The 20,288-nt window shown below is 41.4% G+C and overlaps 1 protein-coding gene across 1 annotated transcript; it reads right to left on the reverse strand.

Annotated features, from left to right (window-relative positions):
- Positions 1-161: 161 nt before the first annotated feature.
- LOC146971158 (oxysterol-binding protein-related protein 1-like) lies at positions 162-19,805 on the reverse strand. The gene is made up of 27 exons (XM_085805237.1): positions 19,615-19,805; positions 19,410-19,495; positions 19,245-19,319; positions 18,992-19,103; positions 18,820-18,905; positions 18,232-18,376; positions 18,000-18,067; positions 17,166-17,210; positions 16,755-16,828; positions 16,441-16,504; positions 16,167-16,268; positions 15,939-16,058; positions 15,732-15,810; positions 14,735-14,841; positions 8,797-8,968; positions 6,947-7,139; positions 5,040-5,115; positions 4,176-4,310; positions 3,823-3,920; positions 3,532-3,714; positions 3,336-3,443; positions 2,947-3,036; positions 2,567-2,693; positions 2,355-2,471; positions 2,102-2,225; positions 1,921-2,011; positions 162-1,476 (listed from the first exon to the last, which is right to left on the reverse strand). Exons 1-27 carry the CDS (start codon positions 19,736-19,738, stop codon positions 1,374-1,376), a joined length of 2,904 nt encoding a protein of 967 aa, XP_085661363.1. The 5' UTR covers positions 19,739-19,805; the 3' UTR covers positions 162-1,373.
- Positions 19,806-20,288: the final 483 nt, after the last annotated feature.

Consider the following 20,288-nt stretch of genomic DNA (forward strand, 5'->3'; position numbering starts at 1 on the left):
ATCTGTAGATGACGAAATGAAAACCTTATAGTGAGGGAAAATACAAATTTTATTAGACAGAGCAGTGAAGACCAAAGTCTTCACTTTGCCGTGTACCACTCAAGATGTCTTCCGAATACTCAGGTTTTCTTCAAATCTAAGCAAACATCACAAACTTGTGGATTTTTAATTCATATTAAGCTTTTTATTTAGCAACAATAGAAATTATTTTCATTGATACCCAAAAGAGTGGTAAAAGAAAAAAACAACTACAACATCTAGCAGCTATCCACAAAATAAGAGAATGAATATTTCAGTGCTTGATTGTGAAGGAGGTAAGGCTTGCATAGTTATAGTGATGCACATGCATTTATAGTTATAGTTAGATTTCAATTAAATCAATGTACATAGCACTAGAAATATAGATAATTATACTTAACTATGGCAAGACCTTTACACGCACACACACACACACAAACCTATAAGTGCAGAACCAGTGTCCCTGCTTCAGTACAGTTAGAAAAAAGTGCTACTGTGTCCACAGAATCAGGTAGACTTATGTGCATTGCCGTTAGTCTATACACATCTATACAGTACATAGTTAAGGGCTACAGTATATTTTAAACATTTATTTCATAGGAAAAGTCTTAACTGCTGTAGTAGTGACCATCATTCCAGTAAGATAAGGTAACATTTTACTCACAATCACGTCTAGATATGGATTTACAATCGATTCTAAGGGACACTGCAAATTGAGGCAAATTCCAAACATCCAGTTAAACACGAATTATCTGCACCACTTATTGCACCAGGGAGTGAGAATTAAAGCGATTGCACTAGAGTGGTCTGTTACTTTGCACCGCATAATAGTATGCATGCACAAGTAGAATCAGCGTCAGGGTTAAAACATCTAATCAATGCTCTCCATTGTAGCTGTCTGTAGTAATGGGTGTCCACAATGAAGCCGATGAGTAAAATGTTGTTATAAATAGAAGGAACTGTGGACAGACTACAAACAAGCCTGAGGTTGCTGTTCAAACACTCCATCTAACACAATATATTTCTAAAATACATTCTAGTTTTTCCATTACATGCCTAAACCATAAGTGGTCGACAAACCATGATAAAAGGAACAAAAGACAGTTTTTGTGCTTTATTGTTCACACAGATCTATTGATGAATATATACTCTTGCTTCATTCTGTGTTTTACTGCCTTTAAAAAACGACATGTCATTAAGCATCATTTCTTAAATTGAACCCTATCCCTACCTGCTGGACAATACAACATTTAATTAGACTGATGCTTATGCAAAGGAGGCCCAGCACAAACAAGTACAGTCCATAGGAGGGAGAAGTAGATATCCATGTGTATGGTATCTGTGTGAGTTTCTTCTTAGTAGATGTCTGGCAGATGATTGTAGTTCCTGTCCCAATAGCCTTTCAAGTAGATCCAGTCCTGAGCTTTGTTGTGAGGGTTGGGTCCTTGTTGAAACCACCTGCAGAGATTTAATAATGACAGGAAAAAATTACACTTGCTGATGTCTTGCTGAGGAATTGAAAATATAAAAAAAGATGGATCACACACAAAAACCACAACACTAGTTCAATGTGTACAACTGGAAAAAGTTGCCAGTCCCCCTCAAGTCCCCCTGGGTCGAACCAAATATCCAAGTGTCAGCTTCAGTTAGAAACGACACAGTTGCAGTTGTGTGTTTTGTCCTGAGGGGGGTGGTGTAGTGCAGCACTTCACACCAAAGCAAACAACAGTGCAAAAGCAAAGCTCTGAGCCAAACCTTGGACCAAGTGCTGCATTCCTTCTCAGTTATAATAAAGGGGAAGGCACAGTGGATAGTACAAAACAACAGGGAGACATTAAGTGAGAACAGACCCACAATCAGTGATTTAACAGCAACATTAAACCATATTTCTCAGTGACTTACCTCGTTTTCCAATCGTCTGTTGATTTGGAGCGGTTTTTCCGGGCCATCCTCTGTTTTTCCTCGAGTCTCTTCTTCTCTGCACTTGCCAAATCTGTGAGACACAGATGCAGAGATCTGAAAGTGGGGCTCAGGTGGTGTGGCGAAACATGCACTCAGATCGAGGTAGTAAAAAAAAATGTACCTATATCTCCATTCTCCATGGCGCGAATGTCAGGTCTGAGGCGACTGTCTGTGTAAGGCATGACACCCTCCATGCTCTTCTCCAGCTCATTTAGCTGCATTGCGAATGTGGAGAATGCATAGAACTGCCAGAGACAAAACAAAATGACCGCATTTTCAACTGCAACAGAACGACCGAGGAAGAGAAACTTTTTTTTTCTGTTTTAAATTTAGAAACTCTTCTCCTTTCTCCTCCACCTGCCGTCTTCTCCTACCTTGGCTGAGTTGTCTGGTCGAGGTGTGATCTTCCAGACAAGCTCGCTGCCTGGGATGACCTGCACCGTTTCAGCATTAGGTGGGGGCATCTCCTCTGGCTCCTCATCCACATTGCTCTGGGGTCACAGACACACACACACACACACACTTCAAGTTCAAGTTCAACCAAATGGAGGTGAAATATAGGTGGCTTAGAATTTTTTTTTTCTACCTGTTTACTGCCCCTCCTTTCATCTGAGCTCTTCTTGTCAGACTTTTTGTGGGCATCAAAGGAGGCAGGGTCTACTGTGTACAGGCATTCAGTCCATTTGCCATATATTGCACAGAGCTTCTTTTTGCTGTAAACATACAAAGAACAAACATGAGTAACACAAAGCTTCAGACAGCTGATATTTGATACATCATCTCTGAGCATTATTGTTCTGACAATACTGATGACTACAACTGCTCTGAAATAAACTGTCATGTTACATTACATGTGACAAAGTGATTAAAAATGTAGTAATTTATGTCCGATCTGCTTGTTGCTTTAAGCGGCAATATTGGATGTCTGATAAATAATAAAATCGTTGGTTATTCAACAGACGATACCTTTTATCTAGGATGTATCCCTCCACTTTATGGAGCTCTTTTCCAAAGAGGCCACAGGGTTTGAACGTCATGCTGCATCTCTCTCCAGTCCTGCCACAGAATGACAGAGTGCTTACTTATTCTCTTTCACCATTCTCCTTCTGCGAGCTGAGGCTCTCAAACATTAATTATCCTGCTCACGCTTTTCTATTCTAATGGCAACTGTCCCAGTTCTGCTCCCATGATCAATAAGCTGAATCTGAAAGTAGATCAACACTCCACTGCACAGTGCAGAAAAGAGATATTCATGTAATTCCTCTAAGCATGCAAATGTAGTAGGCAGGCTAGTTTGTAGATAAACATATACAGACGAGGCACAAAGAGAAGAGTTTTGTTTTTGTTTTTTTTACTTGTGATTGATCACTTCCACGTTGCCGTACTGCTCAATCCAAAGCTGACCGACAATGATATTGTGGACACAGCAAGTGGGGTTTGTCCAGGTGTAGGCTTCATTATATCTGCAGTGACAAAGAAGACAAACACTATGTAAGATGATGCTAATTCAAAATGAATCAAATCAGATGCAGCCTCAGGCCATGCACTTACTTGGGGAGCTCCAGTGTGATTATTCCCTTTGGCTCTGCTTCTATGCTCTTTCCCCAAAACTTGAGTTTGGGGTAGATGGATCCATGGAAGACAAAATCCTCCTTGAGGCCTTCAGCGTGAAAGGCACTGACTGGAGGGTGATGGCTTACTTGCTCTGACACCCACCTAAAGCCCAAATCGTCTCTAATAGAGAACAAAGACATGGCTGCTACTGCAGGGGCAGTTCACTCAAAATCTTCATCTGATGCAAAATACTGTATTTAGTGAATTTAGGATGATCAAGTCTCTTACCTGATGAGTTCAAAGGTCTCCCCCAGTAGTGGGTTAAAAGGCTTCCCAGTCCTCTCCCACTGTGATGCTACAGCTGATACAGCAAATGCTGCAACACACTGCAGAGCATTGAATTGTGATGAATTATAGGCAACTAATTAAATGTTTAACAACAGAGAGAATAAAAGTAGTAACAACTGAGTCCCACAACAGCATAAAAAAGACACTGATGAGACAAAGTTATATAACAGCACAAAGGTTTATGAGTTATGATTTGACTTGATTCAAATATATAATAACATATTACCATGGAGATTTACTATTAGTTTTTTATGTGATTTAATGAGGAAAGTGAACAGTGAGCCTGGTGATACCTTCATCCTCTCGACAGAGTCTGTTGTGGCATTGGCCTGGTGGATGAGGTAGGTGTGCTCCATGTATTCTGCTAGCCGCTGGAGAAAGCTCAGAGGCTCATTAAATATCACAGGCATGGCAATCTTTGACAGCTCCTGAAAGAGGAGTTGGACGAGACAAAAGAACAATGCTGAGGGCACAGGCTGGTGCATGAGCGGCGAATGCAACTGAATACAGAGGAGCTGCAATCAGTGCTCTCTTTCCAAAGCCACCATGTAAATCAGTTTCATGAAATGTGCATAAACACGTGAATATAATGAGAGAGTCTTTCTAAGGAGTGCCTTGGATCATGTCTAAAACATTTCACTGTGATATCGAAGGTTCACTGTTAAGATCTCAGAAGAGGTTGGTTTCATTTTGCCTAACAGAGTAGTTTACAAAAGAGACAAAGAGAGAGAAGACAGGAGATATTACCTTAATTCAACAATCAATACGACTGCACTCTTACACAGGCTTAAGTATACTGGAGTATCCCATGTGTGGCTGTATATCTAGTTGTTGGCCCACTGCATGGCATATGCAAGACTCATTATCCATGATTAATTAAGGAGTACAACATTAATAGACATGATTAAATGTAATGAAATCCAGGCAGGGTCTGGAGTGACTAGGATCCCTTAGGACACTTTTTAAAGTCTGATTTTCTTAACAGTGAAAAGGTAATGAGGAAGCAAACAACTGATTTATCACAGTGACCTAACTTTTCCCCCCATGTTTAGTACTTATTCAGTAATACATTTCATTAACGTAAATTTCATTTAAGTGCAAATTACATTTAACATATTAAAAGGTAAATCTATTTGTGGAGGTCTGTCTGTCCTCACCATGCCGATGCATTTTTTCAGGATACTCCAGACGCTGACGTCATTCCTGGAGAACATGGGAGCCGGTAGACAGTCTCTGTGGACAGTGGGACGAAAAACAGGTTGAAACACTGTCAACTGTGAGAGAGAATTACCTTAGAAAGTTGTTATTGTAGGTTTTGTGTCACGTGCAGGAAACATCAATGCCACAGGGAATGTGACCTGGATTTGTCTAGACTCTAAAATGATTTACTTTCATTTGCCAAGTTTTGGGTCAGCCACACTAAAAAACTATTACACTATTACTTTGTCTGTTATCTGTCGAGATCAGATACTGTTTGAAACCTGCAGAGGAGATAACATAGCTTGACCCACCATTTGGAAACAAAGTCATCTGACACCTGTAAGCTAATGAGCAGTCAGCTGCTCTGGTCAAACCTCATTCAATATCCATGAATGGATGTACAACTTGCATGTGTGTGTTGGCGTTTAAGAGTGGTTGAAAGGTGCACTCCTTAAATTGTTCTTTTTGTGTATTAAATTTTGTTTAGAAAATGTTTTTATATAATTAAGTTTGCATACCATTCACTGTAGATTAACCTTGTCACACACAGCCACTTTCCCCCTGCCTCTAAATCTTGAACTTGGTCACAACAGAGACTTAATTTAGTCAAGCAGCAATGTTTATCTTCCAGTCTTGCTGACAGCTGTAGTGTGGACTGATTTACAAGGTTTACTGGCTGGAGGCAGATGGTGTCCTTGTTTGGAAACGAGTGCTGGAGCAACCACACAAATAAAACCCTAAATTAGCTAAATAAACAGAGATGGAGAGAGTCTGTGTTTGCTCCACACTATGCTCCGTGCTAGCTTCTGCTCAAAAATGCATTTAAGCATGGACGATTTCTCTAATTAGATGGAAAAACAAAAATAATGTTTTATTTTCTAAAGTAAACTGTATTCACAGCTGTACTTGTGCATTAGAGCTGTATTTTTGACCTATTTACTATGTTGAAATGCTCTACTCTTCAGGAATACAGATAAAATGTTTTCTCTTATGCATAAATTGTGAGATGTTGTGACTGTCAATTCTTTCTATGCACTTCCCACAGGCAACACTATCTACAGTTGAGTAAAGCAGTCTATGAATTATTATCTCAGTATAATATGCATGAAAATAAAACATTTACAACATTGCATTTCTGTTGTCTTAAGTGAAAAACAGAATTCCTTGGACTTTTTTTTTTAGAATTAGTGGTAGAGCACTATCATCGAAAGGAAAAAGACGTATCTTTGTTTATTTGGAATTAGTCCTGTCATTCAGACACCTCGTAAATCTTTAATAACTACACACACACACATACACGGGCACGGGCACGGGCACGTGCCTACACATATACACACAGAGCCAACCAGTCAGCCAGCCAGGCCCCTTTCCTCCAACTCCTACTTTGAGCCAGCTCAAGCTAAATTATTCATGGATCACTTGTTGGATTAAAGAAGAGGCCGAGGCAGAGCCAGCATGCATGGAAATGAAAGAGACTGTCAAATTCTTCACAAAACAAAACACCAAACACTGTGCTAACCTGACTGTTAACTAAGAGAGTTGGATCTGTCTGGGAAAAAGAAAAAAAAACACAGCAGAGGCTATTCTCTGTGGATTGGGTGCTCAAACAAAAACACTTGACTAGAAAAACAGACCAAGAGTGGGAAAGTGGTGTCCCATTAGACCAGCTCTGTCATATACTAACCTATCAGCTTGAGGTCTGCAAACCAACAGTCCTTCTGTTAATTTAACATTTTAACATTTCACATTAGCTCTACAGCGAGATGGAGAGCGCTCAGCATGGATGTCTTTGCATTTCCACCACTCTCACTGCATCATTTAGGCCAGTAAACAAGTATGACATCATAACTGGAGCATGTCCCACCTGTGCTTCTTGACTCCATTGTACTGGGCTGGTTGGTTGCCATGGTTACCCTCCCCTGACATTCCGGAAGGCCCCCTGTGTGCACTGGAATGGCGGAGGCTGCTGCGAAGGGGGGTGTCTCTCCCCTCGTCCTCTTCACAGGAGTGACTGGCGACGGACAGGAAGCCGCTCACAGAGAAGTCCGACTCCGACTCTGTGGGATGATGACAGGGGGCAGATGCCGGGTCATGCCAAACGCTGTCTTTCTCTCTCTCTCACACACACACACACACACAAACACACATACACGCACGCGCACAGGTTCGAGTGGCCGGCTCAGAAAGCTGCAGACTGCAAACTGTCTGCAAATAAGCACCTGTGCTCAAGTTCCTCTCCAGCCTCCCCCCCTCCCTGCTGCCAGCCAAACCCCACCTGGGGATTGTGTTCCAATGAGAGGCCACACTGAGGCTTCATTTCCTCCGACATTGTTTGCTCTGCACTTTGCTGGACGCAGCTCCTCCCCTAGTCAGCACTGTCAGTGACATTACAGGTACTGTCACATACACAAAGGGAGGGGGAGAGTAGTCTGATATTTGCACACTGTGATGGAGGACTGTAGATGCTCATCTGAGTTACAAGTGCTTATTTTCAGTGTGTGTAGCTGTTTATGTGCTGGCAGGAATTGCAGTTGCATGGGTGAACCGTGTTGTACAGTAGCAGATACAACACTGCTGCGCAAACATACTCTGTTAAAACAAAACAAAACATGGTTGGGTTTACACACTCAGCCTGAGAAAATCTCTTACATATACTGAGCACACAACATAACTCAGAGCTACCTATGAATAATGCAATGATTCTATAGCAAAGATTGCTCCATAGTGCACAAATAGAGTAGAGGGAAGGTCTGCTGTATAAAATCACCATGACAAGGCTTTTGAGTAGACAGAGAAGCTCGGACACAGACATGTTGGTTATGCAATTACAAGTCTAATTCTTCTCCATTAACTAATGATTTGAATTGTACTTAAAAAAAAAGAAAGAAAGCCTCAGCATAATCACTCTTCATTACCCTTGAGTATAACACAAGGAGACATTGGCAATGTTGTCTGGGCAATTTCAGAGACAGTCACAGTGCCAATTGTCTGTCACTGGGTACAACCACACAGACACAAGCGCATGCAGTGTACGCTGTGTGTTACTGTGCGTACAGGGAGACCTGAAAACTGAAACAATTTGGAGCAGGATGTGCTGTTGGTGGAGTTTTCTCGGACACAAGTGAGTAAATATGCATCACGAGTTTTCTTGTAAACACATACCTATGTTTACATTTAGTGTGACTCACTAAAAGCAATATTTCATCGCCGATGCCTGATAAATGTGTTGAATGCGCGCTTCATAAATGATTTGCGCAGGTGATGTTTTTAAATGGCATTTTCTTTTGTTCGTTGTTTATGTACGTGTTTGTAAGCTTGTACTCCTCTTCCCCCCAGCCTTTGTTGTTGCACATAATTACCACCAACTGTCAATCAGCAGAAGAGTGTACAACCAACAGCAGGAATGTGTATCATGCCGCCTGTGTGCTTGTGGGCGATGCAAACAAAATGGGACCATAGCCTGCTCAACAGGGTAACCTGTGAGAAATGCACACAACTCACTGCACTAGCATGCATTCAACTAAAATATATTAAGTCAAATGAGAAAATTATCAGAGAACACAATCCTTGAGACTGCAGCTTTCTCACCTGACCAAGACACTTCATTAAAAACTGCACTATACAGTATATTGGTCTTGTGTGACCTCAGTGAGATACTCTTTACTCTATTACCGTACATCACTAACTGACCACTTAACAGTAAGGGCTGCTGACCTGATTCAGCGTCATAGAAGTCATCCTTGGTGACAGTGCTGAGGGTTGATGACGACCTCCTGCTCTTGCTCAGCGACTGCTTGAGTTCGTCGTGCTCAGTTGCCACCGTCTGCAGAGCCTCTGTCAGAGCTTTATTCTTCTCTGCCTCCTCTTCTAACTTCAGGCTCCACACCTGCAAGCACAGACAGTGCAGTCTAAGAAGGGAATATGATTAGCTATTTTTAGCCAACATTTCTGATGCATGAGTACAGCACGAAACTAACAAATATTGACTGATGGATTGAAATGAGTGGTTCTGATAGCGGGGCATTGTTGTAACCCTGCCCACAGATCTGGTTTCCTCCAGTCGGAACCAAATACCCCAGTCTCTGAGAGCTCTGTAGCCCAGGACTGAGTGTCCCGTCAGAGCAACCTGAGCCAGGCCAGTGTGGGACAAACTAGATCAATGTTTCCTATTGTCTAACACTGCTGTCGTACATCTTTTTCTAACTGAATAAAAGACATATAATTTAAATAAATACATAAGACAAATCTACAGCTGCTATTATAGATGATAAAAGGATGGCTTAAACAATTAAAAGAGATTACAAAGTCAATTTACACATCAATTATCTATAACAGAAAATAGAAAAAACACACACAGAAAACAAAGTTCACTGATCATTAAAAAAAGAACTCCCACGGTCACCTTGGGCACAGATTGAAATCTGAGAGAAATAGGAGCTTGTGAATTACACCGTAACTCTGAGGCTGCAAAGCAAGGCAAGGCCAGTATCTTCTATTAAAGATGAAAAGTTCTGCCTCATCTCTTCCACTGCCTGAGAGGTTATTGTTGTGGGCACAGTCATGCACAAAGAGGCATTTTTCAACTAGTCTGCTGATGTGCTCAAGGTGGGTTTTTTTTGTAATTCACTGACTGTAACCAAGTCTATCTATGGCTCACCATTCCCCTCTCAGATATTGTGCCTAGAACCATTGTTTATGTGACCAATAAGGTAAACAAAAAAATAACATGGTTCTGAAATTCAAAGATGTGCTTCCCATTAACATAAAAACAGTGGCTGTCTGTCTTGTGATTAATTCATTTGACGATATGTTGTGTAATTAAAAGATAATATATAAGACCGTGTATATAGAACAGCCCCATTGCATTTAGTAGCTTCAACTTCAAAAATCCTGCAGGTGCCTGTGTGGTGGAGATGGATGAGGCAGTGGAAACAGAGACACACATTTACTTACTTGCAGATTAGTTTTTTCTCTGATCAGCAAACTTCAAGGCTGCTAATACATCCATTTGTAATGAATATTGATCTGATTCCAATTGGAGCACACCTAACACCAGCTAAGGGCTTACTGTAGGTACATTTTGGAAATACATAATGTAGACACAATTTCTTTTGTGCTCCATAATTGACTCAGCGAAGAGGATGTGAGGATGCCTTACATACAACAATGTGCGACGAGCCATGCAACTCCTATGATCAGAATGTCACACCACATTAAGTTTCTTAACTGACTGTTCGTCTCCACTGATGTGTTTGTGACCTTACCACATATTACCCCATTTGCACATCTGATGTATTAGCCATGATGACTTTGTATAGCACATCCTTGTAAACACAGACTTCACTGACACTTCTCCTGTAACTGACACAAGAAGCTTCTTGCTCACGAGGTTCAACAGTCGTCTGGCACCTACAAGGATAAACCTAACACTTTCACTCTTGCTATCATCACACTTGCTATATTGCTTGTGCTTCAGCTTGTGTTCTGGCTGAAAATAGGAAAACAGTGTTTGTGGATATCCAACACTTTGAAAATCAACATCATTCTGTTTGTGTGCTCCAGTTTCCCCACACGTGACTCCTAATAGGCCTAAAAGTGAACTACAGCAGAGGCACAGTGTGACGCTTGCTAATAAAACCATTATACACATCAAATGTGTGTCCATAAATAGATCGCCCTTGAAAAACATCAGCCAATCCAACCCTCTTTCACTATATGGTATGAAATAAATGAACTCACAGTGTAGAAGCATAATGTTAACACTCCATGTCCCAGGCCCTTGGCTTAAGAGCCCATCCAGGAACACAACACTTTGTTGTGTAACTATCCCAGCCAGCTCTCTCGCTCTCACTGCATCCTCTCGCCTGAGCACAAACAGTGCTATTTTAAGCCCTGCTGAGGCTCTGTGCTGGAGCTGGAGCTGGAGCTGGAGCCTGGGAGGGATGCTTCTCCTTGGCCAACACCCCAAAGGGTAGAGCATTTACTTTGTTCTAAAATTTGCTTCCTCTGCCGAAGGGGAAGCAAATCTCTGAGGGAAATTTTTATTACAGCTCTATATGGTACCGTTATACCCTATTGTCCCCAACTAATTGTAACTGTATATCAAACAACACATGACTCAATGTCGGCTGGGAGCTAAGCAACTAAAAAAACTTTATTGGAGTGTGACAGAGGAACTGCCGAGAGACATGACAAATAATTACACAGAAATAAGGTTGTGCTTCTATATACAGGCACAACTTGCATCCCCCCAAAAATGAATGTATGCTTCCTCATCTTATGCACATCTCATGACCTGAAAAAGGGGCCGGTGCAGGAACCTACAGGAACGTTTAGCAGTGCTCACTGAAGCCTGTCTCTCCTGGGTATGATATGACACTTGGAAGGTCAGTAACACATGCAGCTACGGTTGAAATAAAGGTCCAACTGTACTTTGTCTTTCCCCCAATTCCCAAGGCTGTAAAGACAATCTGCTTTCCTACACTATGCCGATCCGAATTTATGAGTAACTACTCCACAATCTCTTGCCTTCAGAGCAAAACAAAGTGACAGATCCGCTTGGTGTGTCAACACTAAGTGGTTTCATGCTAAAAGCCTCCATTCGTTTTCTTGACAGATGTGGAAGCCTACTGCCTGAATGCCAGAAAGGTTGGGCTTATAAATCTGTGTTGTCTGAATTACTGTAACAATCTCTGAGATGGTTTCTGCTCAGAATTGCCCATTTGCAGCTGAACCTTCATTATGATGCTCTGCGAAGAAAGTTAGCATCCTCCCTAAATATTATCCAGTCGCCAGCCCGTCATGTGTCCCTCCGAATAAATGTGGTTGCTCTGACTGGCATCCTTTAGCTGTGCAGCAGCTGCTGAAATGGGTCAGACTGCATCTACTCTGCTGAAGGGCAATACTGTGCAAAACCCTTTGAGATATAATTCATGCTCCTCTGTTACACATCTGCCTGGAAATCAAAGCACAGCTTCCACAGCACGTGACTCCTGTGTGCTATGTACTGTAGAAAAACAAATGTGTTAGTGGGACCAACGGCGGCATCTGTGGCAGGACAATGGGAATGTGGGATTAAAGTTAATACTGCCTAATACAGCCAATCTCAGCAGTGTAGAAAATATAATCCATTTAGTGCACGTAGTAGCAGAAGCTTAACAGAAGACTGGTGGCTGTAACATGCTTGTTAAGACATTTTCTTTGGTTGTTAGAAGTGAATTAAGTGTCCTTTGTTACAACATTTCCAATGCTTCCTGGGTGATTAGACCGTGATGAATGTCCTCAGCTTCCCTGTGATAACAACAGTGGGGTTTTCCATGTGACAGGACAGCAGCTGTTGCCAGTTCATACAAAGATAATGTGATTTGGCAATGCACACGTCACGTTGTAAACATGCCTCTTTTGGCCATTGTTGAACAATCTAGCTTACTTTTAATGCACCTTATTATACAAACACCATGATACAAAGTCCTTAGTTATGTCTCCATATTAAGCTAATTTTCTACTTCCTAGTTGATTTTAAATTAAGAGATGTGTAGTACATGCTACACTCAGGAATGATGCAATACAGTCTCTTAATTGGCAGTGGAACAGAGTTTGACACAGGCGTATAAAATCTTTGAATTCTTAATTGAGGTGCTGCATTAGGCTACTGTCTGTCAGACACACAATCATATCTTAAAGAAACCTTATGTATCACCATAACAAATAAGTCCTCTAAGCAATTTCATCTCCATACCATCAGTTTGACTCAGAATTCATGATCTCATTAAAAAGATGCAATGAACAGAGCGTTCAGCACCACTTCAAACAAGTTACATTCACAGGCGAAAATTCTGATAATTAAATCCACAGTAATGACCTGCGCATACTGATAAACCGCTCTCGTTTGTGCCAAAGCTTCAAACCAACTCTCGAATCAACGGGTACACTAAAAACATCAGAACTGATGCCAAACTTCAAACACCTTACGCCAAGTCATCTGGGACCAGCCCACAAACAATGCCAGTTATTCAGATGACAATTTTTAAAAAAAGAGAAAAAAATGATGAGAGGAAAGCAGAAAAAACTATTTGGTTTGTACCTGTGCAGAAAGTGGCGTTGCTGTCTCTTCTCTCTCCTGCGCTCGGATGCTCTGGCATGTGGAAGTGTGCCTGCGAGCGTGTATTTTCACTGTTGGAGGGTGAAAGCATGTATCGCCAGCTGAGCCTGTGAATATGCACACACTTGGGTTCCCTCACTCAATGCACAGCCTTTCCCTGGAGCGGGAGTGTGTGGATCCAAATCCAAGTGTGTGTGTGTGTGTTTGTGTGTGTGTGTGTGTGTGTGTGTGAGTGTGTTTGTGTGCGCGAGTGTCTACACTGATCTGCAAGCTGAATGCAGACCTAAGCATAAAAGCGGATCTTGCCTGTGTCCTTCCTACAGACATGCCAGTGATTACCAGACTGTTCTACTGCTCCCCCTCCCCAAGGGCATGGCATAACCACGAGGACAGGTGGACAGGGACGCCAACACGCACTCACATGAAAACTTCAAACATGATTGGTATGGAGGAGATAACGTAAAAGGGAGGAGCTATGTAATCATTCAATACTATTTCAACCAATAGGAGTGCAGCACGTGGGTTAGGGTAGGGGAATCAATGAGATGAGGATTCATAGAGGCTCTATGAGCAGCTATATAACTAGATTAAATTAGATATCAACTTTCTGTGAAATCTGTTTTACTGTATATCTCGAGGTGAACACCACTTCACTTTCACAGGAAAGATTACAATATATATTCAGTCAATCGATTGACAATTTCTAATCGTGATTAATCGCATTATTTCCGTTGTTAACTCGCAATTAATCGCAATCACATTTTTTTCTGTTCCACATTAAGAGGGATATTTTTCAAATACTTCATACTCTTAACATGAGAGTGGACAGATATGTTTGCTTTATGCAAATGTATTATTATTATTTCAGCAATCTGAAACAAGGACAAATCTTGTCCAGAATATTCTCCAGAATAACCTCTGAGGTGGGTTGGTTACAGTTGTCCATACCGGTGCGGACCAAGAGTGAAACCAGATTTTTCAGCTTGTATGGTTCGCATTCACACATGTTTGTTTTCACTCTGGTCTAAACGCTGCACCATGGGCGGAGCATCATGTTTCGTGACGACTGACCAGAAAAAGATGTGTGGTACATCATACACAGGGCAGGTCCACGAAGTTGGAATGAAGAGAGGCCCGGCCATGTTCACATAACAAATGGACCCACCAGAGTTCAACTGTAGCTGCACCTGAGTGTGACGGTTAACTGGGCTGAACTAAACACTGCCTGTTTGTCAGTTGGTCTTGTTAAGAGAACCATCTAGTAGGACTTTAAAGCTGGAATTGCTGTTCATAATATTTATAATTTTTTGAGGTTTGTTTTTACTTGCCATCCACACCTTACTGCTGCGTGGCCGCGGCCTCAATTAATGTATTGTTGTACATGCTTTAATCGCGCGTCAAAATGATTTGTGGTGTTTCAAGTAATTTGCCTTGTTATTATAGTGTTAACTTTGGCAGCCCAACAATATACACATGGTTTTGACAGCAGTTAGGTCAGAGGAACGGTATGACATTATAATTTGACTGTATTGTGTTTGTTTGTGTGCCTACCTCTTCTTGTTTTGACAGCAGTTCAAGGCACAGATGGAGGGCAGCACAAGTTTCAGAGGAAAGCTCACTGGTCTCTTTGGCTTTAAGTAGAAGAGGAGCAGCCAATTCTTAAACAGAAAAAGACACAATATTATTGCTGCTTAAAATGTATAGAATTATTTTGTAATGGAAAATTATGTGTGATTATTTCCATTATTAACTCTAAGTTTTCTCGCATGCCCGAATGTTGGCGACCTTGGACGTGAAAACTCGTAAAAATCTGTGACCAGTGTAGCGTGCCGTACACATGCTCGGATATGAATAGGGAATCCCACAATATCAGATCCCAGATCTGAGATGAGATTGAGATACAACAACAGCACCTCCCCCAGCAACCGGTGGGCAACGAGATTGGATGAAAGGGTCAGGTTACATCTGACCCATTTGTATAACGTTAGCTGCCCCCAGTGCATTTAACCATACAAAATCATTTGGGAGACATGTCACACTGCCAGGATTGCCACCTAACACAAAGTGTGTTTTTCTCTGAAACTTGAGTGGGAGCTCTATTTTTGGAGAAACTGGGCTCTCTTCTTCTCCTTCGTGCTCACGAGCGAAACGGTGAAGTTTTTTTGAGGAGCCTGTTGGAAATTCACTCTTAAACCACGCAAAAACCGTTTGTTTCTGGGCCTTGTACAGTGTACAGAGTTAGCTTCAATGTTGAAAAAAGGTAACAAATAGCTAAAAACATGCGTGATGAGCAATTAATTGAAGTCGCGAAAGAGTTAACAATAATTAATTTAAAATAAATAATTTTAATTATTTTATTTATTTATGTTAATTGTTTATTCTATGATATAAAATATAAAAATAAAGGGGAATTTGCTGACTTTTTGTCCAGAACCCATAATGACCTAATTTCTTGATTTATCCCACCAACTGACTAAACCCCAGACATAATACAGGTAGATCACCACCTTCACTGCATTGGTAAGTGTCAAAAGTCTTGGACACTTACCAGAGTTCTGCTCGTTCTTCACCATTGACAGAAATATTGAAACTTCACTCTCCAGTTTCTGTTGGCACGTACTGGCAGCCTGCATGAAAGAGGCACTTAAACAATGGAAGCTTCACAGCTCAACAAACATGCATTTTAAAAAGTAACATTGTTGAAACAAAGGCTCTAAATTGCACTGTTGCACTTACAAAAAACATGAACACCTACCTGAACTGCTTGTGTCAGGTTGGCCACACCACCATCACCGTCATCATCACTAAAAATCTCTTCTTGGGTGCAGTGGCGGGTGCTATAGGATGAATGGGCCGCAAATGCATCCAACCATTTCTAAGGAGAGAAATACTGGTAAATTTGTCTACTGGTGCACGTGACAAGTAGCTGAATCGGTCAGATTATTTCGGGAGGTGAGGGTAGGCAAGGTGAATCTCATCTCACTTTTCTTGTTGCGATTGAATCTGTTTTTGAGGGGACCTTAAAATACAGCACACTGTCATCAAAGCACCTGAGCATGAAGAAGCAATGATCCCATGGTTTGACCTGGAATGACAAACATAGAATCACTTATGGCCATGCACTGATGCAGTGGATGTCAAACATCATCATGTCATGAGCTTAATGTGATCATAAATGAAACATCTAAGGCCAGAGCATCTATGTGTAGTCATGAAGGTTAATCAAACACAATGAGCCTATCACCTCTTCTACCTACCATGCAGTAGGCCCGTGTTAGAGACTTAGAGCCCAGTTTTCTGACACCAGCCCGTGCATCAGCCCTAGAAATAGAAAAAAAATAGAAAGTACACAAACACTGGACAATGTACCAAATAAATCACAGCAGTAATCTACATGAAATACAGATACAGTCGCTATTTAAAAGGTCAGCTTTGCTTGATGAACCATTTCATCTCCAGCAAGAATTGTTTTGAAGGAATGAGATTTCCTTTTATTTAGACTTTGACACATTCTCTGTACAAACTATAATGCTTTAACTTCAGATGACTGTGTACTGATGAAGTTGCTCACTGTCTGTGGTACCAGGAGAGAGTTCCATCCTCAATAACCACCCAGTGGGAACGCCATCCGAGAAACCGTGAACTCTGTCAGGGACACATGACATCAATAGCAGATGTACGAAACTGTGTGGTAATAGTGAATAATGTCAATGTATAAAATACCTTGTGCAGAAAGGTGGAGATCATTATTAATTTTGTACCATTCCAAATAAACCAATAAACTCAGGAAAACAGGCACACAAAACTTTTGTGAGGGACACTTACTGTATACAACAGTAATAATATTAATAATGATGTGTGTTGACTAACAGGACAAAAGTAAAAGTATACAAAATCAAATCTGGGTCAGTCTGAACAAAACATTGCCTCATGCTTCTTCTTTTTAAAGAATAGTCAAGAATACACTTCAACATCTGGGTACCTTCCAAAGAGGGCCTTCAATCTTCTGCACCCCACTGTTCACATCCTTTGTAGGCAGAAGAAAAATGTCAGACAGAGCCTGATTGACAGTTTTGAAGATGTTTCTGAGTCCCTCTGTATTACACTAAACCCTCCATAGCTTCAGGGGTAAATAATTTTTTCCAATTTACTTAAGAGCATACTGTCTTGTCTTCTTTATTCCCCACCGTGACTATGCAATTCTCTGTATTGACACTGTGCCAGGCTTATCAGACATCCAGGCAAGAGCAAGGACTGCTGACTTGCAAGGTTTTTCCAACACAGTTGCCAGACCTCAAGTGAACATGTACAGAGCGGCTGTGTGTGAAAAGAAAAAATACAGAAAGATGGCTGTGCATCTACTGTATACTTGGGGCCAAGTGCAGATAGCAAAGACCGTTTTTCCTACAAGGGAAAATTAAGACATCAATTCTGCTATTAAGGTGCTGAGCACACAAAGCAGTTTCAGTACAAAAAAATGAGTTATTAGTTCATGGAGTGCCCAAGATTGGAGCTGTTAATCCTCAAGGAAACATGAACAAGGTCAGCCAATTTCACAAAATTATTTGGTGGATTTTATTTTTCCAGGCTTAATTCTAGCCAGGTGCTGGAGGAAAGGCCGGAGGATCAGTAATCAAAGGAATAAATCCATCATTGTTTATGGACCATGAATCAAATACCAGATATAACACTGTCTGAAGTCCAGAGTCAAAAGTAAATATACTGAGTTTTGGCATTACATGTCAAAGGAATGTGCAGCAGTGACCTGATAATTCAAAGGGAATAGAAGGTTTTAAACACACTCATCTGCCCTCACCTTGTCCTGATAGGCCGCTAAAATGTGTCTGAGTTCATCACTACGGACCAGGTCCAGCGCTGTCTGGTCTGCAAAAGAATCAGCCATACAAACAAACCATTATATGCATTTAAATCTGCAGAATTTATCATGTTATGAATCCAAGGATTACTGTTACAAACATTACAGAACTAATGAAATATCACTCACAATAATTAAAAAATAATGTTGAAAACATTGATAACTGATGTACCATTGTTGTTCTTGATACTCGGGCTGGCGCCAGACTTGAGCAGCTTTATAATGCACTGCTTCTGCCCTCTGTAGGCTGCACAGTGTAAGGGTGTGTTACCCACTGAATCCCTGCAGTGAATATTTGGAGCCTCCTTTCCACTGAGCTGAAGAAGATAGAGGACAGTTGAACCACAGGGAAGCAGCTTCACATTGTGCAGTAAACACACCCATAATCAATCCACCTTAAATCAGGAAAACACTATAGACAATTAAGGCCAATTATAGCTCTGATCTGGTTAGTAAAAAGATACTGCAGGTCATCAAGGACAGTTGGCACACATTGTTACAGTATGTGTGTGTGTCTTGAAGAGGCTACTGACCGAGTCTCAGACCTTTTAGACCTTTGACTATATCAAATATGACTTTAACAACTGAAAAATAGATAAACCATATTTCTATAAGTGGTGCTGGTTAATATTTTCAGCGCGGAGAGATTAAAAGTCTGTTGTTCCATTTGGGGTTTATTATGTGGATTGTAACATTTTAATTGTTATCAAACCAATATACAGACACCCTGCCAAGGTTCAACAAAGGTTCAGATGCTAACCAGTTTAGACAGAGTGGAGATGTCCCCCTCTCTGGCTGCCTCCAGAAGCTTTTCCTCTTGCCGCCTTGTCTCCCTCCTCTCTGCAGCTGCACAAACAAACACTATTTGAGAACAACGGCAGCTGATCCACAGTGATGAGAAGCCATCAGCAAATATTCCCATCATTTCATACCCTCCAGCATTGTAATGATTTCATCATCCTCTGTGACATCTTTAGGGATTTGAGCTGTTCCATTGATTATGTTGGCACAGGCATCATACCGCAGCAGCAACAGAACAATCTCCTTCAGGATCCACAGTAAAAAAAAACAACAACAAAAAAAACTAACCATTATGTATCATTAAGCTAAAGCTTCAATTGGAGAAAATTAGATGGAATCTGTGACAGTGATACCACAACATTAATGTGCCTGGTGTATTTTCACCTTCCTTCCTGTGTGAGCTGCTTTGTGTAGAGGTGTGTCTCCCATGTTATTCTGCACATTCACATCAGCACCTGCCTGGACATGAGATCCATACAATAGATGTTCACTGGCAGCAAATACAGCATAGTGAATATAATATTGTAATACATACAGTAGAGCTCTCACCTTCAATAGTTCCTCCACAACATCTCTGTGTCCAAAGTAACAGGCCAGGTGGAGGGGTGTCCACCCTGAGCTGGGTTTGGACTTGGCTACAGAAAGTGACACAAAGAGGAAATAAATGAACATGTCTCCTGTGTAACCCATAGACTGCAGGCTATATAAAAGAGGTACCTGGGGATGGTGATGTTATTTTATTTTCACTACGTACATCTGCAGTTGATGTGGACAGAGATGCTCCGGTCAATCCTCGACTGAAGGAGCCTCTGAATGTCAGAGCAGCTGCCATCTTTAGCATAGAGGAGAAGCTGGCCCTCAACTGTGTCTGCCTCCATTTATCAGCACAAAGGTAACAGACGTTAAATACCTGCACGGGTCGGCTTCACAGGAAAGAAATACAACCTGAGAGGAACAGGAACAACCAGAAACAACAAAAAACGTAAAGACATGGTGAGTCAAAGTGTTCATTGTGCCTGTTTACTTTTCTCCTGACTTGAAAATGACGGGTTAACAACTTACACACATGGAGTGAGGTCATTTTACCAAGACATTTAACTCGTTAACATGTTAGCTATAGTGAGGCAGCAACTGCAGACTTACACGTAGGGGTTTTCAACTCTTAATGCGACAAATATAGAGTTTGGTTTAGTTCAGCCAGAGAGTGTGTGTGTGTGTGTTGGAGCCTCAAGACTTCACTGCCGAAATTTGATCATTTCAATCAGCTGACAGCCGTTGGGCAGCACGTCACGTGACGAAGCAGCTGCTGCACGAGCCCAGAGCGATTGCACGAGCCTACAAAGACAGGGTGTGGATACAAGGCAAGTGGTCTCAGAGTTTTTGACCGTGTGTGTGTGTGTGTGTGTGTGTGTGTGTGTGTGTGTGTGT

This window comes from Trachurus japonicus, chromosome 17 (assembly GCF_045865225.1).
Source record: "Trachurus japonicus isolate A0001 chromosome 17, Traja_1.0".
In the NCBI taxonomy this organism is placed as follows: Eukaryota; Metazoa; Chordata; class Actinopteri; order Carangiformes; family Carangidae; genus Trachurus; species Trachurus japonicus.